The sequence below is a fragment of the Artemia sp. Qi Xiang Cuo genome, chromosome 13 (genome assembly GCF_049724085.1).
Source record: "Artemia sp. Qi Xiang Cuo chromosome 13, ASM4972408v1, whole genome shotgun sequence".
Taxonomy (NCBI): domain Eukaryota; kingdom Metazoa; phylum Arthropoda; class Branchiopoda; order Anostraca; family Artemiidae; genus Artemia; species Artemia sp. Qi Xiang Cuo.
In genome coordinates, this window is record NC_142806.1 from 60245443 (window position 1) to 60263633 (window position 18191).

Here is an 18191-nt window from a genome sequence, read left to right on the forward strand (position 1 = left end):
ATGGGCCTTTGGGGGCCCGGGGATGGCCTTTGGGGGTCTGGGGGGGCCTTTCGGGGCGCCGGTGGCCCTTGGGGAGCTTGGGGGGCCTTTGAGGACCGCGGGCTTCCTTCGGGGTTGGGGTAGGAGGATTGGAACCCTTTGGGGTTGGGTTAGAGGACCTCACAACACTGTTCAAATGAAACTTGTGTATTATAACGACCACAGAGTTTCACCATTAAATTCTCTTCTAAAATCTCTTCAAAAATCATCTTTTAAAATGTCTCTAACTGTTTCGCCGAAATAGTTCCATAACCTGTCTAAAACAGTTTCGCCCAAATAATCCCTAAACGTAATTCAGCGTGTTCCTTTTGTTTTTGGCATCTCTGCGCTAATGCATTTCAAATTAATAAGAAACCTGATTCCCGCGCTAAAACAATTCATCGCTAAGATGTTTCTTGGAGAATTGTTTCCATGGCCTTTGGCTATTAATATCCTTTGGAGTTCGACCAAAAGAGTTGTTTCCGAGGCAAAGACATTAATGACTTGGATCTATTCCTGGAGAATCGTTTCTAGGCGAAAATTTTTAAAGTCTGACAGATGATGTCATTGGTTGATTGATCTGTCAAGAAAGGGGAATTAATTTGTTGTTTCTAAGGGGAATTATTGATTCACGATAGGTGAATTGAGGTCGACAGCACAGGTGTTCCAAATTCCTGGACGGCATAGCATTCGCTGAGAGCGTGCCAAAAACAACAACAACAACATCGACCTTGACATTCGCTGAGAGCGTGCACTTACAACAACAACAACATCGACCTTGGAAATTTAGGTCATTGACCCCATTAACCACGTGTTCTCCCTAATGACTCTATGCCCATATATGGTGTGGGTACGGGACCTTTAGGGTCATTTCTACTGATGACATGACACTCCACAGCTTTGGAGAGGAATGCCGAACACAATCAAAACATATTACGTGCATAATATCTAACAAGAAGACCTATCGGAAATATCTAAGGAACGCCTGAGGGTATTAAGTTGAAACTTACACACTGAGCCTGCGTATAAAACCAGAATAAGTTCCAAGGAAGGGACAGGGGAAGGGTGGAGATAGGAATTGACATATAATTCCTGTTGGTTTCCGGGAATATTTATGGTCTACAGTGTTGTTATGAAAATAAAGAATGGCCCCAAGCATAAACCCCAACCCAAACCCCTTCCTTGTGAAGAAAAATTAGCGATAGTACTAAAAGGATTGCGGTGGGACTGAAACTGTGGTAAATGAATTTCTTAAATATGGTGGCACTGAGGTTACAAATAAGTTACTCAAGATTATGAATAAGATTTTTGAAAAAGGGTAAGTTCCTAGCGATTTTAGGAAAATCTCAATTAAACTACTGTATAAGAAAGGTGACAAGAGTGAGTGTGGTAAATGTCGAGGCATTAGCCTGGCCTTTGTAGGTTGCAAATTAGTTAGTAATATGATACTTTTTAAACTGAGAGAGGCTGGATACAAAGTGATAAGAGAATAACAGTGTGGTTTTAGAAAGGTTAGGGGGTGTGTCGACCAAATTTTTACTCTTGGGTTAATAATTGAGAAGTGCCTGAGGTGTCAAACACCTTTGATCCTCAGTTTTATAGATTACGAACAAGCGTTCGATTCTGTTGATAGAAGAGCTTTAGCGAAGGTTTCATCCTTGTATGATATACCAGACAAAGACAAGTGATTTGTGCTTTGTAAGAGAAGAACACTGCTGCAGTTAAGCTAGGAAGTGAGGTTAGCACATGGTTTCGTATTAAATCAGGAGTTAAGCAGGGTTGTGTTCTATCCCCCTTTATACCGATCATTTTGATATGTCTTACGAAGCACAGGAAAGGCAATCCGAGAACACGGAATCAAATAGGGAGGAAAGAAGTTCCTGTACTTAGATTATGCCGATGATTTAAGCATCCTTAAATCAGTTGAATACTAAAACTTTAGATGTTCAACTTTAGTTGAATACTATACTTGAGAGTTTAAATTTGATAATGTGGAAGATGTTTGGAACAATTTTAGAAAAATAATTAGACCCCGGCACCAAGCCGGAGGATCGACCGAATGCCGCCAACAAGAGGCCCAGTTAACCACCGTCGATGTGTCGCTACGCCACCGGCAAGCCGCAGGTGCGCCGCCGCCAGCAGAGGCGGTGGCGTTTCGCTGACTTTGAATTAATTTTGCGGCAATTCTTAATTGCGTCAACCGCAAAGTCGGAGCTTTTCTTTCTCGTGTGGTTTAGTATTTCGACTTTCCTGATAAGAAATCAAGCAGGGCTTGCACTAACCCTGAATTTTCAGGTATTTCCCCAAAAATCTATGCGTCAACCCCAAAAAAAATTGGTTCCCCGAATCCTCGAAAATCGCCCAGTCACGGTGCCACCCCTAACGATTTATCACCTGTGACTTTCCCTGACAAATATTACTCTGCATACCATAATGCTTCACTACTCTCTAGTTCCTTAATTTCAATCTCTTTTGCTACTTTGCATAAAAACCAGACAGATCTAATTGCAATATACACAGTTCTTCATATGTTGACAAAAAAAGTATCGTCTTTATGAAATGAGATTAAATCATTTCGAATGCAGTTTCCCAATTGCTATTTCTTACATCATTTGTAGTTAAGAATTTTATTTTTAAGTTGAATAGAACGCATTCACTACTATACAGCTTCAGTAGGATTTTGAAATTGATAGTCGACCGATTGTTTCTGCAGCTGAATCTTCAGTTTGCACAGTTTTGTTTTCTTTTGCTGTTTTTAGATAAGATTTTCTTAATATTTAATACACAATTGTTGAACGCCTGATATATTAAATAAAATACAATTTTCTTTTTGAAAAAAATTTCTGAAAAAATTAAATTCTTTGGATCTTATTGAATGCCACAGCGAATCTATGACTCAGTTTTCCAATACTTTGAAGTATATCTGAATAAATTCGACATTTTTGTTGTTGTCATTGTACCCCTTTACTCATACCCTCATTTTTTTTTTCAAGGAACATTAAGCTGGTTAACGTTATTTCGTGTTTGTTTGAACCACATTATAAAGATATGTTTGAATCTATAATATATATACTGTGGTTTGAACAGTATAGAGACCTAGCTAATTATTAAGTAAATTATTTTTTTAATGTAAAGCTGAAACGGTATCCTATCAAGGTGGTATCCAGAGGGGGGGGAGGTAGGGAAGTATTACATTTAAATGATAATACCTCGAATTTTTATTTAAAGCAAGGATGCCAAAAAGTTAATTATTTTTTTTTATTTAAAGCAGAGATGGTTTTCTATCATGGTGGTATCCAGAGGGGGGAGGGAGCTATCCTATTTAAATGGTAAGACCTCGATTTTTTTGGAAAGCAGGGATGCCATTACGTTAATTTTATTGTTATTTAAAGCAGAGAAGGTATCCTATCAAGATGGTATCCAGAGGGGGGGGGGCAGAGGGAGTTATTATATTTAAGTGATAGTACCTTGAATTTTTTTATTGAAAGCAAGGATGCCAAAAAGTTATTTTGTTATTTAAAGTAGAGACAGTATTCTATTAAGGTGGTATCCAGAAGGGGGGGGGGGTAAGGAGGTATTATATTTGAATGATAATATCTCAAATTTATTTATGTTTTAAAGCAGGGATGCCAAAGAGTTAATTATTTTTTTAATTTAAAGCAGAGACGGTATCCAATCAAGGTGGTATCCAGAGGGGTGGGGGGTGGGTTAGGGAAGTATTATATTTAAATGATACTATCTTGAATTTTTTGAAAGCAGGGATTCCAAAAAGTTAATCATTTTTTTTTTTAATTTAAAGCAGAGACGGATCTTATAGACCATTGTATGGCTGCTTTAAAAAAATACAAAGGGAGTGTGAACGGAGGTGACATTTTTACAAAAATATGACAGTTTCGTCGCTACTAGTAGCTACTAGCTCGGGTATCCTACGAAAGTGTACTGTCAATGAGTAGAGAAAATAAATTTATAAATTTAAGATGTGATTTGAGAAAGACTGATGAAAACATTAATGTTTGTGGTCAACATTGATCGCGCCGGTGGCGCGCCACCGACATCTTACAGGCGCCGCGCCACCAACACCTTACCGGAGGCTCGCCACCGCTGCTGTTTTTGGCCCCGGCACCACCGGTATTCCCTCATCGGCGCGGTGTCGGGGTCTAAAAACAATTTGTGAAGTCACTGAAGGTGTCTTAGGAAAAAAAAATTAGGACTGCAGCTAAGAATATTAGTGAAAAAGCTTTATGTTTAATAGAAAGGAGAAAGAGCTTTTAGAAGAATTATCTGAGTGATAGATCATATGAAAACAAAAGGAATGTAAAGAAAGTGGAGAAAGCATTAAAAAAATATGAACTAAGGAGGTGTGAAGTGGAGGCCGTGGAGAAAACTGCCGAGGCAGATGCAGCTAGACAGTATAATAGTAAAATATTGTACTGGCATGTTAATAAATTGAGAAGGAGTAGTCAATCCGGACTTGGCCCAGTTAAAGAGAGGAATGGGGCCATAATCAGCGATAAGGAAAGAATAAAAGAAAGATGGGCAGAACATTTTGAGAATTTGCTAAATCGAGATAGAGTTGCAGGAAAAACATAGAGAGGAAAATGAAAAACTTTGTGATACCTTGGATGTGAAGGAAGATTTGTTTTGTGAAGAAGAATTAGCGACAGTACTCAAAGGATTAACAAATAATAAGGCTCCAGGTGCTGATAGGGTGGTAAATGAGTTTCTTAAATAAGGTGGCTCTGAGCTCAGATATAAGTCATTGAAGATTATGAATATGATTTTTGAAAAAGGGGAAGTACCTAAAGATTTTAGGAAAAACTTATTTAAGCCACTTTATAAGAAAGGTGATAAAAGTGAGTGTGGTAATTATCGGGTCATTAGTCTGGTCTTTGTAGGCAGTAAATCATTTAGTAATATCACACTTTTTAGACTGAGAGATGCCATAGACAAAGTTTTAAGAGAAGAACAGTGCGGTTTTAGAAAAGGTGGAGGAAGTGTCGACCAAATTTTCACTCTTAGGTTAATAATTAAGAAGTGCCTGAGTTGTCAAACACCTTTGGTCCTCAGTTTAATAGATTATGAGCAAGCGTTCGATCCTCTTGATAGAAGAGCTTTAGTAATGGTTTTATCCTTGTATGGTATACCAAACAAATACATTAAACTGCTATATACAAAAATGACATTGCTGCGATTAAGGTAGGAAGTGAGGTTAGCAGCTGGTTTTGCATTAAATCAGGAGTTAAGCAGGGTTGTGTTCTATCCCCCTTTATATGGATTATTTTGATGGACTTTGTCTTAAGGAGCACAGGAAAGGCAATGGGAGGCCACGGAATCAAATAGGGAGGAAAAATTCTCCTGGATTTAGTTTATGCTAACGATTTAAGCATCCTAGATGAAAGTTTGAGCAAAATGAATGAACTCTTAGAGGTTTTGCGAGTTCAAGGTGCTAGAATAGGTTTGAAAATTAATGTTAAGAAGACTAAGTCACTAAGGCTAGGGATAAGTGAAGATAAAAAGGTGACGTTGGGTAATGAAAACATTGATCAGGTGGGACAGCTTCATTTACCTTAGTAGTATTATTAGTAAAGATGGTGGGACCAGTGAAAATGTTAAAAGTAGAATAACCAAGGCTCAGGGTGTTTTTTCACAGTTAAAATTTTTTTGGAAGAATAGGAAGATAAGACTGCAGACCAAGACTAGAATATTAGAAGATACAGTGATGACAGGGGTCAAATATGGCTCTGAAGCATGGGCGCTCCGAAAAGCGGATGAAGATTTGCTAGATGTTTTCCAGAAAAATTACTCAAGGATTGTTCTGGGTACCCAGCTGACAGACCGTATTTCAAACAATAGGTTGTACGAAAATGTGGTTCAATGCCGCTCTCTAGGGCTATAATGAAAGAAAGATTGAGGTGGCTAGGCCACGTTCTGTGAATGACACGTAACAGATTGCCGAAAATTCTTCTTTTCGGCCAACCGTCTAGGGCTAAACGGAAATCAGGTCGTCCATGTCTTGGTTGGGAGTATGTCATAAAGAAAGATTTAAAGGAAATGGGAACTTCGTGGGAGGGTGTAAAAAAAGAAGCTTTGAATAGATTGGGATGGTGGAGCATGCGTGGCTCTCTTGGCCTCAGGCGGCTTGGTGCTTCGGTGAGTTGTTTGTAGTAGTAGTAGTAAATTAAAGTATGAGCAAAATGAATGAACTTCTAGGGGTTTTGCGAATTCAAGGTGCTTCAATTGCGAATTCAAGAATAAGTTTGAAAATTAATGTTTATTGGTAGTATTGGTAGCAAAGACGGTGGGAGCAGTGAAGATGCTAAAAGTAGAATAGCCAAGGCTCAGGGTATTTTTTTACAGTTGAAAAAGTTTGGAAGAAGCAAATTCAATTGGAAAAAAAGCCGCTAGATTTTTTACTCAAGGTTTGGATGTTTTCATTTCAATAAGTTGGCATCTAAAAAAGGACAGATGAAGCACACTTTTTTCGTTTGAATATTCTAAATATGTAAAGTATTGTGAAAGGGCACTATTTGCAAGGTTGAAGTCCTCCTACCCCCGAGAAAAATATGTACACCTCTCAGTCTATTGGGAAATTGTACAGTATTTCACAGCCTAAAATTCATTGCTGAACAGTTTGTTTTCGTCAAAATCACATCCTATCTTATTATAAGATTTAAAATCCTAGAGCTTCAGACCAGGGTAATTTAAAATACGTATTATTCAAGATATTAGTTCAAAAGTAATTTACAATATTCGACAAAACCTATTCCATTTTCCATCATCAAGGGTTAATTTCAAAATCATCCCCGTTTTCCAGTTCCCTAGCGAGTGGGTATATGTGCCCTTAAAAAATAGTGATGTTATCTTGTTCCTATGAGGCAAATCAGCATTAAAAGAAAAATGTCATTGGCCCAATGGGTGGTTTTGGGTAAATATTGAGTTATCAAAGGGTGGGACACTCTGTGTATACTGAACTTCATGGTCTCTGTATAAATAATTAAAACTGTGGCATAATTTACTTATAACCACGGATGCCCACAGAATACCGTAAAAGAAAACTCACCAAGGATTGCGATCAATAAAATAATTTGGTACATAAACATATTTTTACTTGTAAATCGGAATACTGTTTTGTCGCACTTTTCCTATGTTAAAAATTCCTTATCAGCAAAATATTTTTAGAATATCTTGAATTACAGCCAAAACAATTCTACAAACAGATAATAATTACCAAGTCTCCCTAAGACGCCAAAGTTTGAGAAAAACCTAAAATCCAGCGTAAAACATAGATGCCTGGCAACCCTGGATTCCACCCTATATATCATGTTCATTTACACAAATCAGTTTTAAATTGCTTCGTTTAGGGGTGTCGTAGAGGCACCAATTAGGAAGGGGGCGGAGGAGCATCCCTCTTAGACTGCGTCATTTGCATTTTATTGAAAACTTAATGTCTTGAACAGTCCACGGAGAGAACTATTTAAATTAAACTGAATATTTGATATATAATAATATTAATTTTTGAAAGCTCTGCAGCTCAATAATTTATTTCACAGTAATTTTATTTTCAATGTTGTAAGAACAAAAGAAAACATTTGTAGTATAATTCGTTTTCTGTAAATCGCCTCTGATGCAATAGGCTGTAGAGGTAGACTCTTATAGTTAAAGAAAGGGACAGTAGCTAACTCTTGTTTGAAATGATTTTTGCAAGTTTAATTTGCATGTTCAATTTAAGTTTTACTTGTTTTAAGATTTTTTTATTCATTTATATTAGTAGGCTACCTATTGCATCTTTGTTTGTTATAATTGTTTATTTAAATTCTCTTCGTTTTGGGTTTCATTTATTCTTTAATAGTAATTTCTGGTCGTTTTGAAAGTTTTTCAACATTACTCATTCCAAAATAGATTTTTTTTTTTCAACATCAACGTTTCATCAACGTATGAAAACATCAAAGTGATATTTTATTCAACATTAAAGATTACAAGTTCAGCACCTCCTTTAAGATGTCTTGAAAATAGTCACAAATAGATGTGGCAGCAGTCGCAGTCACATTTGCAAGTTGTAGCAGTTATAAGTAGTTATTGTTGCAGTCGCAACCACTTCCATTTGCAACCGCAATAGTAGCAGTGGTAGTAGTGGCCCTGACAATTTCAAGTTAATACCCTTGCCTGTTCTTAAGATATTGCAGATACGCCTTTTCGATAACATGGATCTATATAGCTTCTTTTAATTTAACTCAACAGACCTCTTAACATTTCCCGAAATTTTGTCTTAATACCCTTTGGACTGTGGGGGAATGAGAACCCCCAGAGGCATAGCTATTAGACCTGACTATTTCGAATAAAATGGCCCTTTAGATCTCTACCAGTGTTAAGCAGATAATCTTAAAGGGCAAGAGGGGGAGGGGCGGATGACTTTCCTTCCTTTTTCAACATGCCTTTAAAGTTTCAGCTTAACACCCATAGCCGTTTCTTAGATGTTGCTGCTGTGTCTTTTTCAAAACCCTCCTGCATTTGATTTTGTTTGACACCCCCCTCAACATTTTCTAAAAGTTTTACCTTAATATTATTAGCCTTTTTGAAGACTCAGCATCAAATATGCACCCTTTCCCCAATACCCAACCTTGTATATAAACAATGGGCAACTTATATAACTTACAACACTTGCTCCAGGGGATGGGGGGGGGGTTAAGTCATCCCCGGAGGTATGGCTATTCCAAAATTTTGATCATGTTTTACGGAGAAAAAGTGCAATCAAAATTAAGTAATTATGCGTTTTACACTGACAAATATGTCATATTATCCTAAAAACTTCATGATTTTTTTGACGCCCTTGGTACTTAAAGCTTCCTCATAAAAAAAAAAAAAAAAAGAAAAAAAAAAAAAAAAAGAGCCATTCCATCAGTTATATCAAAATATTTATTTATACAATAATTAAAATACATTCAGATCTTAAGACAGATAATTTTCAATTAAAAAAAAAGAACAGAAAAACTCTACAGCACGAAGATGGCAACATTCCTAATACTGGCTCAACTTCCAATTAAATCAACTTTTGAAATCCGCAAATGACTATTCTGAACAAATATACAAACAAGCACGTTTAAACTTGCATGAAAAATATGATATCTTAGTTAGTGGCGCAAGACACTTACTGTTCCTAGAGGGATTCATGCAAATATTTTTTGGGGTAGGGGAAGGATGGGATGGTGCTGGCAACAAAAGTTTAAATGGGGACAATACAAGAACGAGAACGACTGATTTTTTTCCTAACTAATTTAAGATGTTTTGACACAGTTTTCAAAATTAAACCGAACATTGGACATTTTTATGGAAATAGAGTTCTATGCAACCTCTGAAACACACTTTTTTGCGACAAACCTTCAACTATAGCTAGTACCAAAAGAACAAGACACCTATATCATTGTATTCTTTAATTTCAGATCTATCCATTTACCTAAACAGAATTTTGATAATGCTAAGAGAATTTCTTAGAGTGTGATCTAAACCTCCATACAAAATAAGAAGTTTTCTAGCTATTCCCATGTTTCTGATCAACTAAAAAACGGGAAGCAAATCACAAAATGTAGCTTGGTAGATGGATAAAACTGAATCTCCGCATTCGAGTGATAACAAAGTTGTCGTATCATGTTGAAACATAAAACCCCTTGGACTGATGAACAATAGCACATTAAAAACATGCAAAGAAACCATAAACCTTCCAAATGTTAGATTTTGCCATTTTATAACCAAAAAACAATCATTTTACCTTCGAAAGGCCCAACGGGAATTCGACCAATAACACAAGTTAGGATAAAATTGGGACAATTTAATGTAGTTTATCAACTTAATGTAGCTCAAAATATAGCTTGGTAGATGGATAAAGCCGAATATCAGCCTTCGAGTGATAGAAAAGTTGTCGTATCACGTTGGAAACATTAAAGCCCCCGGACTGCAGAACCAAAAAGTTGTAAAGACACCGAAAAGTTGTAGCATGCCAAAAAGTTGTAAAGAAACCAAAATATTTAACTTTTCTGTAATAATAAAAAAAAAAACTCGTAAAGAAACCATAACGTTAAAATAAAAAAAAATAAAAACCACAAATTAGATCATTTTAACTCCAAACAATCCAATGGGGTTTGACCAATAACACAAGTTTGGACTAAATTGGGACCAAATTAAAGCAGACTTTCCAATTTTGGACAAAAACCCAATTTTGACGGCCAAGACCCTTTCAAAAAAAAAAAAAAAAATGATAACATAAATTATTAAGAACAATTTATACTATATGTGTCTTCTCCTTCTTCTATTAAACATTAAATTTATTGATGACAGTTCACAGGAAGTGTCGTTTTGTTTTATCCGTACTAGAGTTATAATATACACCATATATAATATATACTGTATACTACGTAAATATATAACTGCCATACATAGAAATCAAAGTAAAAAAAGAGACAGGACCTGACGACTAAAAACGAGCCAATTAAGAAACAATATTTTGTACAAGTTTGATCTCTGAGTTGAAATCTCCAAAAACCCATGAAAGTAGGTAAACATAAGCAAAATATTAATATAATATTATTATATAATATATAATGTTAATATTAAATAAATAAGCAAAATATAATATAAAACAATAAACACAGTGGGACCAGACTTGAACGCGTCACCAAGCAACTCATACATCAAACTGTAAATGCTTCGATAAAAGTAGCAGGTAGAAAATAAAAGATATATATATTTATTTTCATGCTCGAACGGTATATCTTACACACCGACTTACTTTTCAGATTTGAAAGAACAAGCAGATTCAAGGACAAAAGAAAGAAAAAGAAAAGATAGACAAAGGGAAGCAGTAAAGGAAGACTTAAGATGAATTTAAAGAAAATAAATTTTGAAATATTAAGCACGTCTAAGAGCAAATATTTAAGCGTTATGCAATACAAAATAAGCACAAAAAAGGCTGAAGAATGGTAGTGTTTTGACTGTGAAAATGAGCTCATCCAGTGAACGTAACGTAACACTTTTTACAGGAGATAATTTAACCACGCTTTCGACAATACTGACCACTCCCCTTGCAACTTCCATATCCGACTGCGCCTAAAAACGTTCCTTAACCTTTAAAAATTCAGAAAAATAACGAACTGACAAATTACTTGAATACATGGTTAACGATAGATGGCAACACTTTATAAAAATTTGTTCCACGGTACGATAAACACCTAAAACATGGTAAATAATGACAATAATAATAAAAATATAATGCGAAAACGTAGGCCAGAGCCTCTTACATCTAATTAGATGACAAATCTAATCTTACATCTAATCGTAAAAGCTAATTAGAAAAGCAGTAGAAGATGTATAGCCATTTTTTGAAAATCTTACGACGTTTCGTTTTTTGTAACAAACAGAATTTACTTTTGGGACATGTTCCAAATCAAAATATATATTTTTTTATTAATAATAGTTTTAAGGCTTCGTTTGAGGTTAAAGGTTATATACGCAAAAGAACAACATTGAGTTTAATTGAGAAAAAAAAAGCCAGTCTATAAACTTATCCTCAAATGTTAAATACTTGCGCGGGATCACGACCCAGGGAGCGGACATTAGTATCCATACTGGTTGTATTATTTCTTGGAACCTAAGAAAAAAACGAAACAAAATTTATACTAGCAAAACCTCAAATTTAGGGCTCAATGCCACCCTCCGCCCCTAAAATATAATGTTACCTGCTAAAAAAATAAGGTAAATATTCCTACTGTTCTACAGTATTCTACTATTCCACTACTACTATCCTACAAGTGTATTTTATTGGAAAATGTGCTTTGCAAGAGAAAATTAGCAATATACATAGAACTAAATATATTTTTTTATATAAGCAGATGTGTTGTTTCAATCTCAATACGGAATACACGACAACATATTAGACAAAACTTCCGTGGCCATTAGTTCTTTATTTTGTATCCTTTTAGTAACTACTAATCAAACATAAATTTTTTTTCAAAAAACTATCAATGGTTTTAAACATATCTTGGAATAAACAACAACAAACGATAGCTTCACTGAATAGTAGGACAAATCTTCTGGGCGATTAGTTCTTTCTTTTGTATCCATTCAAATAAGCCTTTCAAAAAGGCTTCAAAACACCTGTTACAAAAGCTCTCTGTGCATTACTTCTGATTTTGAAATAAATAATAACTAACTGAAATCAAGTCACTTATCATTTTGAAAGAACAAAACTTCAGTTTTTTAAGCTAATAATAATTATATATGTATTTAAAAGTTTTTTGGTTAACATGTGTATGGACCCGAAAAGGAATCTTTGAATCCAATGTGGTAACGTTAATGAAGAAATATGATAAACATTCTAGAACTTAAGCATAAATTCTTGAATTAAATTAATAGTCAAAAATAATTTTATCTTACAATTCTTTTTTAAAGACATTGGACCATTTCAGTCTCGCGGTTACTTTCGATTAGAGAAGCAAAAAGAATCACTCACTCCACCTTACTGGAAACAGTAGGGTGGAGTGAGTAAGTTTGAAGATACCCAGAAAAGTGGGTTGCAGACAGTTTGGATTAGGAAAGCTAAAGCACGTTATCAAGTCCAAAGAGAGGAGAGGTAGGACGTTATCAAGTCCTACCTAAGCGCTTCTCTTTTTATAGCTTTTTCTCAAGTTGTAGTTTGTAGTTTTTTATTTTGTAGTCAAAAATGACTGAAGAAGGGTCCAATTTTGGTGCTGCTAACAATGCTATATTTAGCACATCTACTCCATCAGGTACATCCCCTTTATTTGGGAGTACTGCAACACTATCTGAACAGCCACAAAAAACTGGTATTGGAAAAACCCGACTAATTTGTCTAAAGGGACTAAAGGCACAAGACAGTAAAGCTGAAATAGAAGAGAAAAAGAAACTGAGAGCTCTAAGATGTGGCCTCACCAATGCTCCAGCAGACTCAGAGAAGAAACAGCAGCGTGCAGAGCGTTTTGGTTCCAGTCAAAGTATAAGTGACTCTGACTTCTGCTGGGATATTTTACCAGAACTGGAAGGAAAGATAAACGGGATCTCGAGTGCAAAAGTATTAACCTCAGGTGCCACGACCCAAAACTCAGTGGGCCTCCGCGACGCGCCATTGAATCTTACCTCTCAGAAGAAGAAACTGGAGAACTCAAAACAAGTAACGGAAGCCAATTTCTATAAGCAACCTCATTCTGGACCCACTTATGCTCAACCAAGCCTCTGCGGACCACCAGAACCAAGTGATCTGAATGGTGATGCAAAGGGGCCAAGACACAATCCTCCAACTACCACTCAAACAGCCACTGCCCAAGGAGAACGTGAAGTAATCGTGACTAGGCGGCCGCTGAAACGAATTCAACAAAAACGAACATCACAGACTAGATTTATATAAAGGCATTGTGCCAAAAGCTATAAGAAAAGAGGATCGTTAAACTGTCACTTCGCGTCGAAACACAATTTGAACAAGGAAGAGCAAAGGGAAATGGAAATGCTGCAGTTGAATTTAATTTAATTAAATTGAACTTAAGTAAATTGAATTTAGAAAAAATTGAAAATAAGTAAAATTAATGTGTTAAGCCTGCGAATCGTATTTTTAGACCCTTTTTTGTACCTAGTAATTAAATTTTTATGAATTCTTAAAAAAAATCTAAAAAAAGAGAGGATAGAAGGGGAGAACGCTTAAGTAGAATTTTTACTGTATCTCAAGAAATTTGGCTTTTGACAGTAATAAATTTACTCTTTGAATACAAACAGAGAACAAAACACTTTAATTTTTCAAGCGAATAGTTATAAGGGTCATATGTATGGGCCCGGTAAGAGACCTTAGAATCCAACGTGGTAAGCTATTGAAGGAAAATGATACATGTTCTTGAACTTTGAACTAATTTTATCTTTAATATCAGTAGCAAAACATTTTATCTTAATATCCTTGTTTATAGTTAATAACCTTTACAAAAATACATTTGCGGTCGATTATCAATTTTTTTTATTCAAATCAGTAAACTTTGTCACAAAATATTTGCTAATTCGACGGAAGTGAAAGCAGTAAATGAGAAAGAACAGAGGGAAAAGAAAAAATGAAGGCAGAGGAAAGTAGCGGGATAGTCCACATATCCACAGCTACTACTGAAAAATGAAAAGCCATAGATGGAACGAATGACCAAGCAATGGGAGGAAAAAGAGTTGTGAGAGAGCAAAGAGAATTAATGTAGAAAGTCTGGCGGTACTAAAAGTCCAGACCAATGCCACTAATATGGCTGGCCAGTAGAAATATATCCCTCTAGCATCTTTTGATTAATCCTATATTTATTTTTTCATTTCTATATATTGAATGTATTTTTCACTGAGTATTTTTTTCTTTTTTTAATAGGTGTATTTATTATTATTTTTCTAGTTGGTTATATAAAAATATCAGTTGGTTTAAGGTTTGAAAATGTCAGGTGACTGATTTTCTTTACATTGATTTTAACCTGTAATTTGTCTAACACGGATCTTGTTATTTTTTCACCAAGTCTATGAAGTCCCGCATCGCCTGATTTCAATTGTAAGTTTTCTCATATTTAAATGAACTCTCTTTCTATTTGTCTCTTTTTTTACTACTTTTATTAGTACATATTTTAAATATAATGGGCTTCAATGTTTAACAGTTTAATGTTTTATTCCATGATCCCCCTCCTTCACAAGTCAAGGAGCCCTTGTGGGGATTTGTGATTGCAATATTGATTGATTTTGTTACTTCTTTGGTTGAAATATATCTTATCTTAAATCTGAACAGAGTCTCCAGCAGAAATATATCCGAACATATACCCGAAATTTACCCGAAAATGTCCCGTGGATGTAATGAATGTACGGGTCAGTGGATTAGATAATTCTCGAAGTTCCTAAACATAAAAATAGCACTTCCCACAGTAAAAGCTTGCGAGTGAAATTGAGCCTTTAAGAAGAAAAGATGACGGCACTATATTAAAATAAAAAAAAAAACAAATATCTAATCCTGCTAAAAAACAAATATTTAGATTAAAAAAAAACTGCTGCTAAGAGAGTGAAGAGAATAATCTTACAAAAAAAAAAGAAAAAGATTTCTGCTTAGTTCTTACACAGATTCAAAGGAATAACTAATTTTCCATTTAAGCGTTACTTCTTTCTTCTTCTTAAAAAAAACAAATATATATATATATATATATATATATATATATATATATATATATATATATATATATATATATATATATATATATATATATATATATATATATATATATATATATATATATATATATATATATATATATATATATATATATATATATAAGTTGGGTAAATAATTCCTTCTCGGACAGTAATTTCTTCGATACTTAATCAAACTCAGAAAACATGTCAAAGAAAGAGAATGGAGAAAAAAAATTGCATACCTGCCAGTACTATACCCTCTAATATCCACTATAGTGGCACAATTTTCACCTCTAACCCTTAACAAATTAAACCACTTTCTAATTCAATAATACCTGACAAACAGTTTACCAGCCAGCCCAGACTATTCAGACTCCTGATATTGAATACCGGGCATCCCAGACTATTCAGGCCAGCCCGATATCATGGATATCGATACTCGGCAGTATCGTCTTGTTGGATAGATACCTTCGATGCAGGAATATTACGTTTTTTAGCTCTTTTTTATCATTGTCCGAAATACAGTTTCGTCCAGGAAGCAATTATTTACAAAATTTAAAAAGAGAATTTGTAGAAAACACTGTTGACAAAAGAAACGAAAAGGAACTCTCTAATACACCTCTAAAGAGCAAAAAGTGACTAGATCCTTAAATATTTGATCAAAATCACTATACCTATTTTTAGATTGATTATCATTGTCTATTTTTTTAAATTGTTGCTAGGCCAAATAACTTAAAATTGTACTTAATATTGCATTTGGTCCAGAAAATAAGCAGGGAATTATCCAAGATTTTCCGTGATTTTACCATCATTTTCTTCAACATAATTCTTAAAACTACCGAGTTACACACTATTGATAAAAAATCTTAGTATAAATATTTGGATAAAGTATTTCGTGACCCCCTACCCTTCCCCCCATGGATTTAAACATTGGAATATTTGAAGGTAAACTTAAACAGTAAATACCTTCACAAACCTCCCCTTTCAGAGAAGGGATAGAATCTACTTCTATAATTCATAGACTTTAGAGCTTTTCTGTCCAACTGCTCTTCCATTTTCTCACAAAGTAACTAATACAACTAAGAAAAAAAAACGAGAAACATTGATATCTTTTTTGCTTATAAGAAAGATACTGATCCCACTGCGTGGAACACTTTCTAATTTTTAATTTTATTAACTTATTTTCATTAATTTTATTAAATTTAGTTCTTTTTTTTAATTAGATTTTTTATATATATATACATTAATGACGAATAAAATCGTTCATGCGTCAAGAAAGGCATATCACTCAACTTTCTGAAGTCCAATTAAATCAACCTCGCTTTAAAACAAAGGCTCGACCAAACCAGCCTTATAGTTACTTCACAATGTCAGAGGGCCTAATTAAACCATGTGAGCATAAAACCAGCTTAAAAGGTGGGAATCTCGCAAACTATTTTGAAAAATATTAAATAAATAAACAATACATTTAAAAATACGCTTAATGCTTACAAATGCTGTCGAATGCAAGCACAGAAGCACAGAGCACAGAAGCACAATTTTTTTTCAGCTTCGTTCTGAAGAAACAAAATTAAGAATCAGAAGATATTTTTACAATGTCATTTCAAGGTCATCCAACGAGAACATATACAAATATATTTCTATAAAGGATGTTGACTTTGATCAAGACGAGGTCGAGTAGTATCGTATGCACGAATGACCTCAGATTGTGGCACAGCTCCATGCTCTTCTTGGGAGAAAGCAAATCCGTCTAAAATAAATAGATGTAATTAATAAAGGGAACCAAAAAGTATATTTAGCAATTAGCCTTTTTTGATAATCTACGAAAATTGCTTCCCAATGAGCTATCAAGATGTAAATCAACATAATTTTTGTCAAACGTTGATTTTTAATTAAAATCAAGTAGTTGCGGGCATCAAGCCATGGCTAATTGTAGAAAAAGCCAAGATAGATAGTCCGGGTGAGAGGCAAAACTGACATAAGCCCTTTTTAGGATTATATAAAAATTACATCATTTTCACTTGTTGATAGATAAGTCTATCATTCATCCGTCCATACATAATCAAACAGTTCGTGGTAACGAACTGTAAGTAAGGAGCGACCCGGCTCAATGGTAACCGAAGCTCTAAAAAACGGAATTTTGATACCAATAGATACATCAAAAGAATCAGATTTTTATTTTAAATATGTAAGTTTCATCAAGTTTAGTTACACCCATCAAAAGTTACGCGCCTGAGCAAATTTGGATGATTTTAGAAAAAAGGGGGAAAGACCCCCTAAAAGGTATAGAACCTTAATGAAAATCACACCATCATATTCAGCGCATAAGAGAACACTACTGTAGAGGTTTCAAGCACTTATCTACAAAAATGTGGAATTTTGCATTTTTTCCAAAAGAAAGATCACGGATGCGTGTTTATTTGTTTTTTTCCCCAGGGGTGATCGTATCGACCCAGTGGTCCTAGAATATCGTGGGAGGGCTCATTGGAACGAAAATTAAACGTTCTAGTGCCCTTTTTAAGTGACCAAAAAAATGAAGGGCAAATAGGCCCCCTCCCATGCTCATTTATTTCCCAAAGTCACCCGATCCAAATTTTGAGATAGCCATTTTGTTCAGCATGGTCGAAAATATGATAACTATGTCTTTTAGGATGACTTAATCCCCCGAAGTCCCCGGGGGGGAAGGCTGAAAGTTATGAACTTTACGCAATGTTAACATATAGTATTGGTAATTGGGAAGTATACAGACATTTTCAGAAGGATTTTTTCTGGTAGGTGGGGGTGGGTGGGTCGGTGGTTATATGGGAGGATCTTTCCATGATGAAAGTTTTCATGGGGGAAGGGACATTGCTATGAAGAGGGCGCCGGATTTCCCATCATTATTAAAGAAAAAGATCAGAAATGAAATAAAAAAAACAAGTTTTTCAACTGAAAGTAAGGAGCAACATCAAAAATTAAAACGAACAGAAATTATTACGTATATG

At 34.9% G+C, this 18191-nt stretch overlaps 1 protein-coding gene and 1 long non-coding RNA gene across 4 annotated transcripts in view; both read right to left on the bottom strand.

Moving 5' to 3' along the window:
* LOC148945493 (uncharacterized) overlaps positions 1–7171 on the bottom strand; it is a 175803-nt gene extending 168632 nt beyond the window's left edge. Inside the window, exon 1 of the long non-coding RNA XR_016142752.1 lies at positions 7079–7171. This is a non-coding gene — a long non-coding RNA (uncharacterized LOC148945493). The remainder of the gene's footprint in view (positions 1–7078) is intronic.
* Positions 7172–16141: 8970 nt separating this feature from the next.
* The window catches only part of ATP8A (ATPase phospholipid transporting 8A1), a 200294-nt gene continuing 198244 nt past the window's right edge, over positions 16142–18191 (bottom strand). For all 3 annotated transcript variants that reach the window (XM_089099369.1, XM_089099370.1, XM_089099368.1), the window contains one exon: positions 16142–16957. In XM_089099369.1, the coding sequence (XP_088955495.1) occupies positions 16848–16957 (110 nt within the window). In that variant the 3' untranslated portion in view covers positions 16142–16847. The remainder of the gene's footprint in view (positions 16958–18191) is intronic.